Raw genomic sequence first — 17,451 nt, forward strand, 5'->3', positions numbered from 1 at the left:
TGGGTATTACTTACGCATCTTTGGGTTAGGCTGGTTGGGATGAGACTGAGTTCATCTACATTGAAAAATTTTATTTGACCTAAAGAAAATTATTAAGTAATAATAAGTCAAAGCTCGCCAGTGTGGCTACAATTTTGGGAATCATTGCACTGGAGTTGAAAAAACTTTTTATTAGAAAAGAAAAAAAAAAAAACCCTCCAACTTACAGAAAAACTGCAAGAATCATACAAAGAACTCCTGTATACTGTTCACTCAGATTTGCCAAATGTTAACACATTTGCTTTATTTCTCCATTTTTCCTGAACCGTTTGAAAGTTAGTTGCAGAACGCATGCCTTTGGACTTTTTAAAAAATACTTCCTTGTCCGCATCCGAAGAACAAGAATGCATTTGACGTGACCACAGCGCGTTGATCCAATTCAAGCTGTGGATTTGATAGCCACCCCTATCTGTTGGATAGTGCAGATGGTTTTTGCCAGTTGTTACTTGAGTTTTTCAGATACTTTTACTAGTTGAGAAGTTGGCATGAAAAATCTCCCTCGAGAAGTAATTTCCAGTGGGGAATTTCTCCAATTACTTTGTAAGCGTTTTACTCCCCGCCTGGTGTAAGCCCTGGCGGAAATCTCTATCCGTGTGTTGCAGTGTCTTCTCATGTCTGGATACAGACAATTCTGCGTTATTTTGCTTAAAGGTGGTTGGGTGGGTGTCTTTCCTGCCCGCCGAGGCGGTCAGGTAGCAACTGGGTTTTCGCCCTGGGCAGCATCGACTGCGCGGGCATCCTGAAGCTGAGGAACGCGGACATCGAGCTGCGCAAGGGCGAGACGGACATCGGCAGGAAGAACACGCGGGTCAGGCTGGTTTTTCGCGTGCACATCCCGGAGTCCAGTGGAAGGATCGTCTCCCTGCAGACCGCATCGAACCCCATCGAGTGCTGTGAGTGGGGCTCTGGGCAGGGCTGGTCTTTGGAAAGTGGACCGTCGGTGACCCCCCCCAACAAGGAAGGCCCCCCGGGGCAGGCGCCCGGCCAGAACACGCAGGACCCCCGGGGATCAGGGGTGGGCCCTCGATGACCAAAGGGGCTGGGGCCAGAGACATGTCAGGGTTTCCCTCTGCTTCTGTTTACTTGGGGAGGGTTTTGTGGCCTCACAGGAAATTAAAAAATAATATGGCTAATGAGTAGCCTACAGCTTTGTTTAGCAGCTTGGAGATGTATCAGTGTTGTTCTGGTTTTTGAAACGGGGAGGTGGAGTTGGAGCGAGTTCACTGTACACCGTGTCCTTCTTTCTCTTTTCCTCTTTCAATAAGAATAACAATGATATCACAGCGGCTCTCGCTCATTGAGCTTGTTGAGTACTCACAGCAACCCCTGGTAGTCGCTGGGGTCACCATGCACACGTCACAGAAGAGGAGGGACAGAGACGAGGGGAAGGGAAACAACCACAAAGTGGCCAGGTGGAGATTTGAACGGGAGACCTAGCACCCAGGAGCCACGCTTCCCCAGCACCCTCAGCCCCTCCCTGTGTGTTTACTGGGCGTCCACTTGCTGTCTGGTGCTGTGCCGGGGGTCTGCAAATGAGCGAGACATTTTCTCTGCCCTCAGTGAGCTTATGGTCTGGTGGACATAAAGAGACCCAAGCAAAGGAGCAGTGGCTAAGGTCTGCCATTTGGAAGGGCTCTGGGCAGAGACCTGGCTCATTTCTACAGGCTTCGAAAGAAGCAGCTGCCCTGAGCTCACTCTTAGGTTCTTTTTGCTGTTGGTTTTTTGCAATTAAATGGGACAAAGCTTATTGTCTGTTCAGTTTTTAAGAGTTTAGAAATCGTTTTTAAGAGCATAAAGAAGAAACAAAGTAAACATTGTTTCAGAAACAAAAGATGTTTATATTATTTTTTTAGCCTCTTCTAAGAATATTTTTTTTTATGTTGTTATAATCATGTTCCAAGACTATACTTTCAGGGATCATTTCTATACTTTGTTATAATCATGTTCCAAATTCATTTATGTTTCAGGGTGGTTTTTTTTTTTTCCTTTTTACTGGGCGTTTTACCATGACTAGGTGTCACAAAATCAGCTTCCTAAAGAGGCCAGGAGGTCGTGGAAATGAGTGGAGTGGGCTGGGTGGGCAGCAGTAGGGAGTGGTGGGGACTGGGGGCCAGAATAGCACATTCCCATCTAAATGGGCCAGAATGTCCATGTGGGAACATAGACTCAGTGTGGCCACGGCATCTGACTTTTTAAGATAAACCAAAGTCTCCTGATTTTTAAAAAGCAGCAACAAATTCAAAGTGCCCTGTGGATCAGACAAAACCTGCACGTGCTTTGATTAATCATTGGTCATATTAATCAGACATTGATGAATACAGGGCACGCGTGGATATGTCATGCAGATAAGGGTTGAAAAGGACTGGCCCTGCCCTGGCCAGTTTGGTTTAGCGGTTAGAGCGTCGGCCTGCGGTCCAGAGAAACCTGGGTTCGGTTCCCGCTAAGGGCACGTACCTCAGTTGCAGTTTGTCCCCGGCCCTGGTTGGGTCATGCAGGTAACAGCCACTCGATGTGTCCCTTGTACATCGATGTCTCTCTCTCTCTCTTCCTCTCTCTCCCCGCCCACTCTATCTAAACTAAAAATGGAAAAATGTCCTCAAGTGAGGATAAAAAAAAAAAAATAAAGAAAAAGACTGGCCCACCCTGGCCGGTTTTGCTCAGCAGTTAGAGCGTCGGCCTATGGACCAGAGAGTCCTGGGTTCGGTTCCCGCTAAGGGCACGTACCTCGGCTGCAGTTTGTCCCTGGCCCCGGTTGGGGTTGTGTGGGTGGTAACCAGTCGATGTGTCTTTCTCACATAGATGTTTCTCTTTCTCTCTTCCCTCCTCTCTCCCCCACTGCTCTATCTGAAGATAAATGCAAAAAAAGAAAAATGTCCTCGGATGAGGATAAAAAAATAAATAAAAAAGAAAAAGACTGGCCCTTAGGTTTAGAAGCCGGCCAGGAGAGAGGCTGGATCCTGTTTGGGAGAGAAGCCAGCACTTGGTCTTGGTTGGTCTTTGGAAACTGATGAAGGAGCCCTCTGATGTCTTTCAGCCTTGGGAGTAGGGTGTGGATGGGGCTGAATGTGGTGGTGCGTTTGTGCTGATGTTAGAAAATCAACACCCAACAGGAGGCCACAGGGAAGACAAGTGTTAAAAAAACAACATCTCAGAAACATTGGAATTCCCCTTCTTTACCCAGCAAACCCAGCCCCTGTCCTCTGACTGCTAGTCATGGTGGCTGCCCCACCCCGGTCTTGGTTTTGAACATCTGAAGATGCTTTGGGAAGGAAACTTGGGCTCTTCCCCTGTGTTGGGGGGGCAGGGAGTTGAGAAGATAAGGTCTCCCCTTTCTGGCTAGTGACTCACTTTCCAGGATGGGGCTGTGGTTAGTAGAAGGTGGGAACAGGAGGCCTCAGGAGGGACCATACACAGCAGCGCAAGTCCCTTTCCGTCTCTGCGTCCCTCAAGTCACCTTATCTCACGTCAATCTGCGACTTTAAGGACCATCACCGAACCACAAGCACCTCTAGCAAGATCTTCCGGGCATTATAAAGTTGTGTGAACCTTGAATGTAGGTTTTTTTTCCTTTTCTTTTAAGAAAGCATTTGGCTAATTCAACTACCTTGTTTTGAGAGAGAAGGAAACAGACTTTCTTGGTAAAGTGAATCACGCATTCTTTTTTGGTAGGGAGCAAATCCAGAGTCTCCTGCCTTCTAGTTCTGTGAAATACCTTCTTTTGGTTTCTGTGACATCACTCTGTCCTCCAATGCCAAACTGAGCTACCAATTGGCCACTCACCCTCTCACTCAGAATCTTCTGATATTTTTATTTCCTTCTTTGTTCTAAAATCCTAGGCCAGAGCCTGGTAGTTCTATAAATATTTATGGACTAACTGACTTACCGTGTGATCCTCCAGGAGATAGTTCATAAATATTTATTGACAATTAGTCCATCACGTGTATTGGCACACTGTGTGTACAAGAAATATTTATGGGCTGATTGACTCTGTGGGTAGCCCTTGGGGAGGGTGAGTGGGTAAGAAAAACACTCAGTGGGCTGGGACTTATTTGCAAGGCTAACTTATTTACTTTGGAGGTGACTTTTCTGTAACATTTGAGGGATCAAGGGGAACTTCTCAGATTCTAGTAGAAAAAACTTGCACAAAGTACTGGAGGCCACTGTCTGGAAGTGGATTCGTTTGCCAGACGGGCAGATTCTGTACATGTAGTTACAGAGCAGCGTCTAGAGGTCAGATCTCACCTTTGCACCGATGGGCCTCTCATATGTCTCCAGACTCCTGTTGCCACTAATCTCCAGTGTTGCCAAAGAGAGACTTTTAGTTTCCTCTTGTGCTCAGCAGAGAGTATTTTGAAACTTCTCCAGCCTTCGAAGCTCTGGACGCTGCCTTCCCCAGTTCCCAGTCCAGGCAGATAACCGTGCCTCCCACTTCTCCAAGAACATGGAGAGGTCAGAAGGGCACCCCCTCCTCCTCCCCAACAACAAGCCTACCCACATGTCGCAGCTGGGAGCCCTTCCGCATGCGGTCGCCTTGAAATGGGACACGCCGCCTCCTCGCCCTGGGCTCCTCCGTGTCCTCAGCCTCAGCTCCGCGTTCCCTGTGGTGGCTGAGCCCTTGATCCCTCTTCTCCGAGTGTCCCAGGGCTGGCATAACCAGTTGCCACCAGCTGGGAGGCTTAAAGCAACAGAAATGTATCCTGTCATCGATCTGAAGGCCGTTCACCAAGGCGTGGGCAGGGTGGGCTCCTTCTAGAGGCTCCGAGGGAGAATTTGATCCAGGCCTCTGTCCCAGCTCCTGGTGGTGTCCGGCAATCCCTGGTGTCACTTGGCTTGTAGCCGCATCACACAGCGGAGCCTCTGTGTTCACATGGCCTTCTCGGTGTGTCTCGTTGGGTTTAGGGCGCACCCTAGTCCCGCCGACTTAATCTCCATCCTCGTTTGCATCTTCAGAGACCCTGTCTGTCGAGATGGCACTCTGGGGTCCTGCATGGACAGGAAGTTTGGCGGGGCCTCCACACCCACTCCACCTCCTCAGCAACCTCTCTGGACTCGTCTCTCTGTTCCTCAGTTGCCCAGTCCGCTGGGACCTTTCTGTGACTCCGTCACCTCCGCCCAGAACACTGGTTCTCAAACTTGGACTAACCTGAGATGTTTTGGAAAAAAACATATGACGCCCCAGTTCTACTGCAGAGCCTCTGATTGGGTTGGTCCCCATGGAGCCTTCCAGAGGGCCCCCCAGGGATTCTGAGGTGCGGCAGAGTTTAAGACCCACTGACCTTGTTGCTGCCCCCCTGCCCATGCCCCTCCTTCTAGCACTGGGTTAACCCCTCCTCATCCGAGGTCCCTGGATGGATGCCTCCTTGAGAAGACGCGTGCCCTGACCCACAGGGTAGGGACCAGCAGGTGGTAGCCAGGGCCCGGCAAGTGACTCTTGTCTCTAGAATGTTGGTTGGAAAAAAATGAAAACAAGCATCTCCAGGCTGCCCGGCAGGAGAAGGCAGTGGAAATGGCCACAGGCTGCAGACTCTTGTCCATGAGAATGTTCCGTGGGTCCTCTGCAAAGGGGTCTCTGTGCGCGTCACATTCCAGAGAACACCTCCAGCAGCTTCCTGCCAGGCCCTGCACACCCGGAGCAGAGCCCGCGAACCCACTGTCCTCACGTTGCAGGCACTGGGGCTGGGGCTGGGTGTGGACTAGAAAATGCACCTCTCACATGGTCTGCAGTCTCTCCACACAAGTGTGTGTTACTGAGGGACAGCTAGATATAATAAATTGCGCATGTTGTAGGGCTTCGGGTCAGTGGTTCTAGACAAAGGTAGGTTCTTGTGTAAACACCTCTCAAAACACCACACAGAGCATGTCCTCTACCCCTGAAGGTTCCCTCGGACCCTCCAGCACTGCCTCCTCCCCAGCCCACCCACACACAGGCCTCCACTGTTCTGATTTCTGTCGCCATAGATTAGCTTTCCCTGTTCTAGAACTTCGTATTGTGGATTACACAGTGTGTGCTCTTTCGTGTCCGGCCGTGCGTGCTCAGCCCAGCGTCTGCCATCCGTCCCTCTCACTGTAGGAACAGTATCGGACTGTGTGAATGTAACGAGTGTTTAGTTACCGTGGGTAGACGTTTGGGTTGTTTCTGGGTTTGAGTACTTGCGGATCAGGCTGCTGTGCGTGGTCTGGGTCACGGCCTCTTGTGGACAAATGCGTTCATTTCTCTCGGAATTGCTGGGTCACAGGGAAAGTGCGTGTTTCAGTTTTTGTATTTTCACTCTGTACGAGAGTGTGTGAGTTCCACGTCTCCACTAATATTTGGTTTTGATAGTCTTTTACGTCGAAGTCATTCTAGGAGTGTAAAGTGGAACTCCTTGTGCATAAGGCATTTCCCTAATGATTAATGTTTCGGAGACCTGATCTGTGCACTTGTTGGTTGTCTGTGTGTCTTCTTTGGAAAGGTGTTAGTTCAGAGCTTTTGCCCATTTTCCATTGGTTACTTTTGTTTTTATTTATTTTGTATACGAGTCCTTTGTCAGATCTATGTAAGATGGACATTATCCCCCAGTCTATGGCTTGCCTGTTAATTTTATCAATTGTGTCTTATGAGCATCAGTATTTTATTTTATTTTATTTTATTTTTTTTTATTTATTTATTTTATCCTCACCCGAGGATATTTTTCCATTTTTTGTACAGATAGAGTGGGAGGGAGAGAGAGGAAGGGAAAGAGAGAGAAACATCGACGTGAAGGGACACATCGAGTGGCTGCCACCCACACGACCAACCAGGGCCGGGGACAAACTGCAACCGAAGTACATGCCCTTAGCGGGAACCGAACCCGGGTCTCTCCGGACCGCAGGCCGACGCTCTAACCGCTGAGCCAAACTGGCCAGGGCTCAGTATTTTATTTTGATGAAGTCTAATTTGTTCTTTTCTTTTGGGATTAGTGTTCTTTGCATCCCTCCAAGAAATCTCCGCCTATCTGAAGGTAGCAAAGATATTCTCTTATGTTTTCTTCCAGAAGCTTTTTGATTCTGGCTTTTAGGCTTAGGGATACGATTAGACTCTGATTAATTTTTGTCTATGGTGTGAGGTAGGGGTGAGGTCCATTGTTTAGGGTGGAGGTTGGTAGAGTGAGCCCTGGATTCAAATCCTGCCTCTGCCACTTGCTGGCTGTTTAGTCCTGGGGTAGTTACTTGACACTCTGGGCCTCAGTTTCCTCCTCTGTAAAATGGGAATAGTAATAGTACTGATCTCACCACAGTAGAATAACCTCTCTTGTGTGTCTCAGACGTGGCTGCTTGCAGCACTCCTGTAGCTCTGCAGAGCAGACCTGACATATCTCTGGCTGCTGCTTTGTCGCCGCGGAGAGACCAGGGCAGGCAGCAGCAGGCAGGTGTGGGAGTTTAGTTGTTTCAGGTGCGCTGGTGGCCTGCTGCACGGCCTGCTGCACGGCCTGCTGCTAAGAAGGAATCTAGATGCTTATCTGGCCTGTGCAGTAGTTGGCTGTGGGCGATCGCAGAGAAGTTGGGTTTGAGCTCGGGAACCCAGGATTGGGGTGGCTTTTCCGCTGATGTATCCAAATGGTTATGGCCCTTACTGAGCCAGCTATGCAGGGGCGGGGAGGCAGACGGCCCTGTGTGGAGGGCCTCTGGTGCCTCGCTGGTCCCTATAGCAACTTGTTCCATTCTCGTCGGAATCTCAGACTCATCCGTTCATTCAGAAACATGTATTGGGCACTGAATTGTGCCAGTGAGGGTTTGGGGCACGAAATGCTGCCTTCTTTCTTGGAGCTTCTATTCCAGCAGGTGGAGGTTCGGGAGGGTCGTACAGCTGGCCAGGGATGGGGGAGAGGGCCGCCTGGGCTCCCTGGCAGCTCACCAGTCAGATGGGGGTTCGTGGAGCCCTCAGGAAGGGCTTGCTCTGTGGAGCTGGTGGGACTGTTTGAAGGGGCTGCCTGTTACCACGTGGGAATGGCACAGTCATTCTCTGACCAGGACAGAGAAATAATATCTCCTGCCCGGGACCTGGTGCCGTGTGGGGTGGATGAGCTGATTGGCTAGTCTGGCAAGTAGGTGTGACTGCTCCATTTTCCACGAGGAAGCTGAGGTCCCATGCAGTCCAGGGCTAGCGGGTGGTCTCATGCACCACAGACCCTGTGCACACACATGACACACCATTCCCATGATCACCCTCACAGAGGGGAACCCCACACTCTGGGAGAATGGGGTTCCTCTGTCTCAAACTCCCACTTCCAGGGAAGACCCAGGAATGGCCAGGGCGGGGGCCGGGGGCCCGGGGGCTGGTCCGCTGGCCCTGCTCACCGCCCCTCCCAGGCGAGACCTGAGTCAGCACTGAGTTCTGGGCCAGGCCAGGCGCAGCGGCCGGCTCACGGCCAAGGACAGGGGCCTGATGAAGAGAAAAGACAGGTTTATAGCAGCTGGAGGGCCGCGGCCAGGGGTGGTGAGTGCAGGAGCCAGAACGAGGCCGACGGGAGGACCCTTCTGCCTAGGCCGGCCGGCTGCTTTCCCACTGGGTCCTTCTCTGTTTTACTAAAAAGGGGCCCCTTGTGGTAGCGGAACCCCACCGTCTGGATTCAGATTCCGCCTGTCAGCCCGACTTGGCTGTGAGCTCTCAGACATATCCCTTCTCCTCTGGGAAACTCAACTCCAAAATGGGAATAATTCCTGCTTTGTGACCTCCTGAAGTTGAGCAATAAAAATAAACATAACAGTCACTGAGCCCTGACAAGGTGCCGCACGCTTCCTAGGCATTAGCTCATTTAATCTGCAAACAGCCCTCTGAGGCTGGAACCAGGAGCTCTCCCACTTTATAGATGGAGAAAAAAAAAGGCCCAGATTCAGTGACTCGCCCAAGGTCCCAAAGCTAGGCTATCACCGCCCTGGGCTTCGAACTTGGCCAGTCACACGGCAGCATCCACACCTCTCCCCACCCCCACTTAGCTTCGGCATGTGTGTGTTTTCTCATATAAACAGAAATGGATGCATGACGTGCCCGGGCTCTGAGGCTGCTCCGATGGCGGCTGTTAGCAGAACCCACCCACTCTGCATAAACGAATTTTCCCGACCAGCCTCTCCCGTTCCTCCTGAGGTTCTTGGGTCGATTGTAATTCTTGGCCACGCACCCCTATGACTGAGCTACAGACAGTCAGGCAGTAATGTCCCATTTCCAGGCCGGCTCAGGCCAACCTGCAGGACCCACGCCGGTGTGACTTTCCCTCGGGGAGCCCTGGCCACTGCGGCTCTGTTCCCCGTCAGCCTCTGTTGCCAGTGAAAGTCAACACCCAAACTGGTTAAACCAACAGCGCCCTGTTGATTCAGAGCTCATAAAACACAGGAACCCCAGCCACTTTATGACGTGCCAGAATCCGGGGGCAGGAGGGAAGCCTGGGAAATCTCTTGGCGAGGGCCACCTCGAAGCTTCAGCTGAGCAGAGGGTCTGGACTGGCCCACAGGTGAGACCCCGGCCCTCAGGAGGGCTTACAATGGCGGCCCCTGGCGTGGTAAGAACATTGCAGGGATGTGGGCTGATGGTGGGAAAGCTGAATGGGTGTCACTGGGGTCTGATCGGGGTGGCAGCGCAGGCCTGGGAGGCCCAGTGGCTTCCTGAGAGCCCTCCCATAGGCCCTGGATGGTGTCACCCCAATTAGCAGCCGTAGGTGTTAGAGGTTGCATCAGAGAGGGGGAAGTGGACCCCAGGAGGGTAATTTTGGTTGCTGTTTGCCTCTCCTCGGTTCCTCTTTCGGAGACTAATTGGGTTCGTTTGCTCTGCCTCTGGGCTCTCTCAGGATGCCAGGGCCTCCCCTAGAGGAGGTCCCCTTGTCCTCAGGTGGCCTTTTAAGTGTGGAACTTGGCACTCAAACAAATGTGGGCTGCAAGTCACCTGGAGAGATTGTTAAAATGCAAGTGCAAATGCCCAGCCTCCTCTAGGAGATCCGAGAGCAGTGGGTCAGGGGAGTGGCCTGGGGGTCTGCATTTTCACTAAGGGTCTCCCCCAACCAGGTGGTTCTGCCGCCGGCAGCCTGGGAACCTCACTTTGCGAAATGCTAGCCACGGGATCAAGAAACCGGGGTTATGGTTTGGGATCCACCAAGAACAACAGCGACGAGAGCAGTGATAGGTGTAAACGTGTGGGCGTGGTCAGCACATGTCTGGTGAAATACACAGTATCAGACGATGGCGCTTAGCCGGAGCCTAGCACGTGGCAACGGCGCCCAGCACGTGGCAACGGCGCAAGAATCTACAGGTTTCGGTCGGGTTGCACTTGCTGGCCTATGTTTAATGAGCCAAACACTGCCTGTTTGAATTCTCCCTTTTAATTTCCTTACCACAACCTGTGAGATGGGGCTGTCAACAGCCCCCTGTCTCAGATAGGGACACTGAGGTTTAGAGCTGGGAGCCCCGGCCCCGGCTGGAGCTGCCCACCGATGAAGCGGAGTTCTGACCATCTCTTTCCATCTCTTTCTGACCATCTGACCATCTCTGTCTGTGAAATGGAACCAATCGCATTTTGCATGATTAAGGGTTTAAAAAGACACCAAGTGGGCAAACGTTTTGAAAATGAGCAAGAAAGAGGCATTTTGAAAGTTAAGGAGAGTCAAGACTGCTTTCTTGAGCGGTGACCGTGTTTTTGCTTTACCTTAGCTATATAGATGTTTAACTGTGGTAAAGTACCCATAACACAAAATTCACCATTTTGACCATTTAAAAATGTACAGTTCAGCCCTGGCTGGTTTGGCTCAGCGGTTAGAGTGTTGGCCTGAGGACCAAAAGGTCTCAGGTTCGATTCCAGTCAAGGGTACATACCTGGGTTGCAGGTTCTATCCTGGACCCCGGTCGGGGTCTTGCGGGAGGCAATCAATTGATGTCTCTCTCACATCAATGTTTCTCTCTCTTTCTCTCCCTTTCCTCCTCTCCCCCCTCCCTTCCTTCCACTCTATCTAAAAATAAATAAATAAATGGAAAAATATCCTCAAGTTAGGATTAAAAAAATATTTTTAATTAAAATGTACAATTCAGTGGCATTAAGTACATTCACAATGTTGTGCAGCCGCCACCACGATCTGGCTCCAGAATTTTTTAACACCCCCCCCCAAAGAAACCCCACACCCATTAGTAGACCCTCCCCAGACCCCGGCACTCCACAGTCTGCTTTCCCTCTCTATGGATTCGTCTCTTCTGAACATTTTATATAAATGGATCATATAATACATGTTCTTTTGTGTCTGGCTCCTGCCACTAAGCATAACATTTTCTAGGTTCATCCATGCAGTAGCCGGTGTCAGTACATCACTACTTTTCATGGCTGAGTAATATTCCATATGATAGACCACATCTTGTTTATCCATTCATCCATTGAGGGACATTTGGGTTATTGGTGTTAGATGTTTTACCAATCACACAGTGACCATGTCCACATGCAGTGTCTCCGATACTGCTTGCAGGAGGACTCAGAGAGCAGGCCCTCACAGGGTTTCATTTATTATTATTTTTCTCTATGACATCTGTATTTTATCTTCATTCTCCAAAAATATTTTGTCTAGGTCCACAATGGATATTTTCTTTAAGTACACTAAAAATATTACTGTACTAATGTGTTGCCTTCTGATATTACAATTTTTATTGACATGTAGTTGACATAGAGTATTGTACTAGTTTCAGGTGTGTGGCATGATTCAGCATTTATAGTCCTTACGATGCACCCCCAGTAAGTCCAATAACCATCCGTCACCATGCAAAGTTGTTCCGGTAACATTGACTGTTTTCCCTATGCTGGACATTATATCCCATGACTTTTTTTTAAAAAACTGGAGGTTTGTACCTCTTATTTCCTTTCACCTTTATCCCCCATACCCGTACTCCCATCCCCTCTGGCAACCTGTGAGAATTTCACAGAGAAGGTATTCGTGACTAAGAGAGGTGAAGTGACTTACCCAGGGTCACATAGCAGGGCGTTGGCAGAGGTAGGACTCAAACTGTGGCTTTCTGACCCCACAACTCAAGGAACAGTAACCAGGAGCTCACCGTGGCTGCTCGGGCCCTTCAGATCAAACCTGGGATGGCCCATTGGAACACTAAGGATTGTTTTTTGTAAAAATTATGCTGGCATCCTTTCCTCAGACCCTTGAAGTCAGAATCTCTAGAACTGTGGTTTTCAACTAGGGGCGATTTTGGCTGCCTCCTCCCCAGGGGACATCAGCTCTGCCCAGAGGCAGTTTCAGCTGCCCACAGGAAGGGGTGCTACTGGCACCCCGGGGGTGGAGGCCAGCGATGTTGCTCAACATCCTACAATGCACAGGTCAGTCCCCCCCACAGAATGACCCAGCCCAGATGGCAGTGCCCAGGTTGAGAATCCCTGCTCTAGAAGTAGGGCGTGGGGGTGTCAGCCTTCTCAGACTCCCCTGCAGCGCTGCGCGAACCCAACAGTACAGGAGCGTCACCTGGACTCCTTGTTAAGCTGCAGATTTGGGTTGAATGGGCCTGGGGTGGGGCCTGAGGTCCAGCATGTCCACCAGGCCCCCAGTGGTGTCACGCTCCGGGCCACAGTTTGAGTGGCCAGACTGGAGTGTCAACCAGAGCTGACAAAAGCCAGACTGGCCTCGCGTACTTCTTTATAAATTCTCCCAAAGAAAGATAGTTTTCCGTCAGGTAAGGAGAAGGGATGGCAAGGGCAAATTTGACAAGGAGAGAGCAAGTTGGTTGCTTGACATTGAGGGTTTTGGAGGGAGCAGCCATGAGGCTGTCAGGAAACCGACGAGTGGTGTCACGGCGATGCGCGGTGATTCACAGAGCAGCTGGCCCGGCCTCCCGCCCGGCGCTCGGAGCTGACGGCCACGTCCAGTCCCTGGCCTGGCGGGCTGACAGCTCCTGGCCGGCTTGCCCTGTAGCAATGACTCAGGCTTTCCACCTGCAAAACGGACAGATGGCTCTTACCACCTCCTCACCCGTCCCTGGGGCCACAAGCCCCCAGTTGCTGCCACCCCCAAAACTCATCCAAGTCCAAACTTCAAAGCCGGGACCATTTTTCCAGGCGATGTGGCTGCTGGTTTTTTTCACTGCTAATAAACCTCCATTTGTAGCAGCTCAATTAGGAAGTCATGCAAAATGCAGATATTGAAAGAAGGGATTAATAACCCAGCGCATGTGGGAGAAATTAGCTTCTGTGGACAGGCCTCGTTAATATATACTCTTAACTGGCAGCCCCCAGAACAGCGCTGGCCGCTGGGCCCTGGGAACAGAGCGCCTGGGCGGACGGGGGATGGGGAGACCGTCAGGGGATCACTGTGAGTTGTCGGGTTGCACTTTCAAAGTGAAGTAAGTGTCTGGGAGCCTCCGGTCCACAGCAGACTCCTTCAGTGTTGCCAAGCGCGTGGTTGCTCCTGCAGGAGCTGGTTTCAGCGTAGCTCTGGGGCAGGGGCTGGGGATGCTCACCACCTGGAGGCTCAGGCTGGCCAGGAGGGGAGGCTTAGGTTTGGGCCTCGGGCCTCACACGGCTGCCGCCCCGGCTCCCGGATGGGGAGGTCCATGGGCCCCTGGCACGGACAGGGCTGGCTCCCCGCCCAGGTCTTGGGCTCCGGGAGGAAGGCCAGGAGCTCAGGCTGACTCACCGCGGGGAGGCCCAGCCTCTTCGGCCCACGCTGCCAAGGCGAGGCCTGCGCAGATGGGCCCCTCATGCAGGCTGGGACCCGGTTCTCACCCTGCCCGGGGAGGGTAGCCGGAGAGGGTCTTCCCTGCGGGAAAGAATCAGAGCCCGCCTGGAGTGGCTGAGGGGTGGGGCTCTAAAGAGGACGCACCAGCTTTTGAGGGCACACGTCTAAGCTTTGCCACATAACCTTGGCCACGTGGTGAGCTGACTTCTCTCAGCTTTAATTTTCTCCCCAGTCAAATGTGCATAATTTTACTATTTCCTTCCTCCGAAGGTTGCTGTGAGCATTCAAGCAGATCACTGCAGCAACGCGCCCCGCACAGGCCTGCCCAGCCTGCCTTCTCTCGTCACTGTGGGTCTGGAGAATGGAGACCTGGAGACAGCTAGATATGTGTGCCGAGATACACTGAGATATATCCATGTCTATCCCCATCCATCATCCGTCCGTCCTTCCGTCCATCTGTCCATCTCAGTCCCTCCCTCCCAGCACTTCCTACTAAATCCTGGGCACTGTCCCCAGCCCTGAGCTTAGAGTCATAAGCAAAGCAAAGCCCCTCTCGCCTGGGGCTTACCATCTGGGGGGTGGAGGAGAGAAAGCCCTAAACCCATTGAGTTACACGTAGTGTATCTGTGACAAGCGGAAAGTTCTTGGAGAAAAACAAAGCAAGAAAACACAGGATAAAGGCAAGAGAGGGAGAGAGCAGAGACGGACAGATGGACAGGGTGCTGGGGTGAGGAAGCCTGTCGAGGTGGTGACCGGGTTAGAAACCCGCAGGCAGTGGGGGGAGGGGGGGCTGCAGGTCATCAGGGAGAACCTTCCAGAGAGAGGCATCTGAAAGTACGGACACTCCGAGATAGGAGTGTGCTTGGGAGACAGAACGTTCTGGAAGTGTGGCTGGGGCAGCATGAGCAAGGGGGAGGTCAGGGAGCGAGGGCACAGAAATGGTGGGGCAGACCAAGGATGTCTTGAGTCGCAAAAGAATTTCAAAGGGAATACATCTCGACCCCTCAGGAGCCGGGTCCCGGGGTGTCGCGTGTGCGCCCTGAAGGTGCTGGCTCACCTCGCGTGAGGAAGGAGCGCGTAGAGTCCAGCGAAGGGTGTTTCCCGTGGGAAAGCCTGTTTGCGCCCTTCCATAAAAAATACAAGAATCACATTCTCATTCGCCTCTCCCTTCTCTAAGGACAGGCCCCGTCCCTTGATTTAGGGAAACACAATGTGTCTTAGGAGAAAATAACTGCGCCGAAATGGCTTGGGGCATGCTTACAAGAACATGACATTTGTAGAGTCAGGTTGGCAGAGGTGACGGTTCCACATTTAGTGGTGACGACAGGTGACAAAGGTGGGCAGAGCCTGTCCTCGCTTGTCCCCGTGAAATCGGAAAGCCGCTCCCGAGTGTCCTCACAGTGACTTCTTGTCCTCTGTCTGCAGCCCAGCGGTCCGCCCACGAGCTGCCCATGGTGGAGAGACAAGACATCGACAGCTGCCTGGTGTACGGGGGCCAGCAGATGATCCTCACGGGCCAGAACTTCACGGCCGAGTCCAAAGTCGTGTTCACAGAGAAGACCACAGGTCAGGGACCCCAGCTCTTTTGTGTCCCCTGGCGTCATACAAAAGCCACCATGTTTTGGCTCTAAGCAGCATTGCTTTGGGGGTAGATCTCATTGCGCAGAGTTTCACATTCTGCCCCTGTTTCTCACCGTGACAAGTTTCCCATGTCTCTAGTGACTTCGATGTTGACACAGCCCACCATGGCACGGGTGTGCGGTAATGTGTGTTAGCGGATCCTGGGTGGTTTCACTGGATGGTAAAGTTGGTCCCTCCCATCCCCAGCTCTTTTTTTTTTTTTTATCCTTTTTTTTTTTACACAGAGAGGTAAATATTTTCAACTTCTTACTATTATCAAGAACAGAGTCCAGACAGCATGGTGATTAAGTGTTCTTGCTCTGGGCCTGGATATCCTCGGTTCACATCTGGCTCTGCTGCTTGCTTGCTGTGTGACCTTAGGCAAATTACCTAACCTCTCTGTGCCTCCATCTCCTTATATATAGAATGGTGATCACAAGAGGGTTGTCACAAGGTTAAATGACTCACTGCATGTTGAGTAATTATAACAGCAGCAGGCATATGGTAAGCCGATAAACCTCGGCTACTTCTGTTTTCATTATAAATTGTGTTGTGATTAATCTTCTTATACGTTTAAGATTAATTAATCTTTTCAACACAAATCTCCTTATGCATCTTGTTTGTTTATTCACGGTGGATTCCTAGCAATGGAATTCTGGAGAGTCATGTGGAGGGTTTTAAATACAGATTGCTAGCTTACCTTCCGGAAATCTACACATTGAAACTCCCACCAAAACCTTCTCAGTACCGGTTTCGCTCCTCCCAGCGGTGCCATTTTTCAAAATGAAAACAAGTTGCTGAATTCTTTATCCTTTGCATGGCTTCGCTCGGAGACGTTGAATGTTTCTGCTTGTTGGCTGTGTTGTAGTCTTCCTTGCACACACGGTCTGGTAATGTGTTTCGCCCATAGGATGCGGCAAAGGAAAAATATCAGGCGATGCAATTATTGGATAAGCTACATGTGCTAGACTTAGTTCTCTTTTCTAATGGACATGATTTCAGTCGGTTAGTGCAAAGGGGTGTCGGTATTTCTTTGTTCGTTTACTGCCTGTAGGAAGATGCGGAGAACATAACAGGCAGGTTGCCCAGTTGTGGGCTTGGGCACTGCCCGAGGGCGCCTCCTCTGGGGGCCGCCGCTCAAACTGGAGACCTCGCGGGTCTGTGTATCACGGAGACACCTGCAGACAGGAGGAAGCAGTGTCTGGGGAGGCATGCCTCCTCCCACGTCCCACACGGCTCCTCTCGGGATGGGCCCTGTGACCAGCCACCCTGAGAGCACTGTAGAGGGCAGGATGGAAAACGACATTCAGTCAGGCCGTGGCTGTGGGGCCGGAGCTCCATGGACGGTTTGGGGTGGGTTAGGAGGCCCGCGGTCGGTCAGGGGTGGTGCAGCGAGGGACGCAGATGCTGAAACGCATTGCATTCTCTTACACGTTTGGCCAGTGCTTTATCGAACTCTCCCCCTCGAATGGACACGAGGCTGCTTCCAGCTCCGTGCTATTGTAGGTAACTCGGTGAGAACATCTTCCACGTTCGTTTTGCCAGCTAGATGAGAACTCGCTCTCTGGCCAGTCAGCTTGTGTTCAGAATCCACCACTTTCCAGCTGTGTGGCCTTGGGTAAGTTACTGATCCTCTCTGGGCAGCAGTTTCTTCATCTGTACAATGAGGATGAGGACAGTCCTTCCTCATAGGGTGGTTTCTAAGTGTCCTGGGGGAGGCTTCTTTTCCAGGTGGTGGGGAATGTAAAGTATTTTCTACAGTGAGGATCTGTGAGGCACTGGTGAGTCCGAGAGCAAACCAGTATGCCGAAGCAGAGGCTGTGTGACATAGGGAAATGCTCTGATGGGCAGGCAGAGGCCAGAACAGAAAGGTCTTCCGATGCCAGGTAGAGACACAACTTTGGTTTGGTAAAGTAATAGGGAGTCACGGTGGGTTCTTGAGCAGGAGAGTGCTATGAAATTAGCCTTTTCCGTTTTGATGCCCCCTGTACCAGGAGACCATCCTGTTGGTCTTCTGCTGGCTTTCACAAGAAGTGAATGGCTTCAAGATGCCTTATTAGTAGAGGGGAAATGCTAATAATACACAGATGTCTCGTTGTCCACGTCCAGGTTGGCAGTTTCTGCGGGGGAG

General features: G+C 51.4%; 1 protein-coding gene across 5 annotated transcripts in view; it reads left to right on the forward strand.

The window, feature by feature from the left end:
* The window catches only part of NFATC2 (nuclear factor of activated T cells 2), a 142,809-nt gene that overhangs the window by 75,326 nt on the left and 50,032 nt on the right, over positions 1-17,451 (forward strand). For all 5 annotated transcript variants that reach the window (XM_036244331.1, XM_036244330.1, XM_036244329.1 and 2 more), the window contains exons 5-6: positions 760-932; positions 15,126-15,266. In XM_036244331.1, the coding sequence (XP_036100224.1) occupies positions 760-932; positions 15,126-15,266 (314 nt within the window). The remainder of the gene's footprint in view (positions 1-759; positions 933-15,125; positions 15,267-17,451) is intronic.

The sequence above is a fragment of the Molossus molossus genome, unplaced genomic scaffold (assembly GCF_014108415.1).
Source record: "Molossus molossus isolate mMolMol1 unplaced genomic scaffold, mMolMol1.p scaffold_m16_p_6, whole genome shotgun sequence".
Lineage (NCBI taxonomy): Eukaryota > Metazoa > Chordata > Mammalia > Chiroptera > Molossidae > Molossus > Molossus molossus.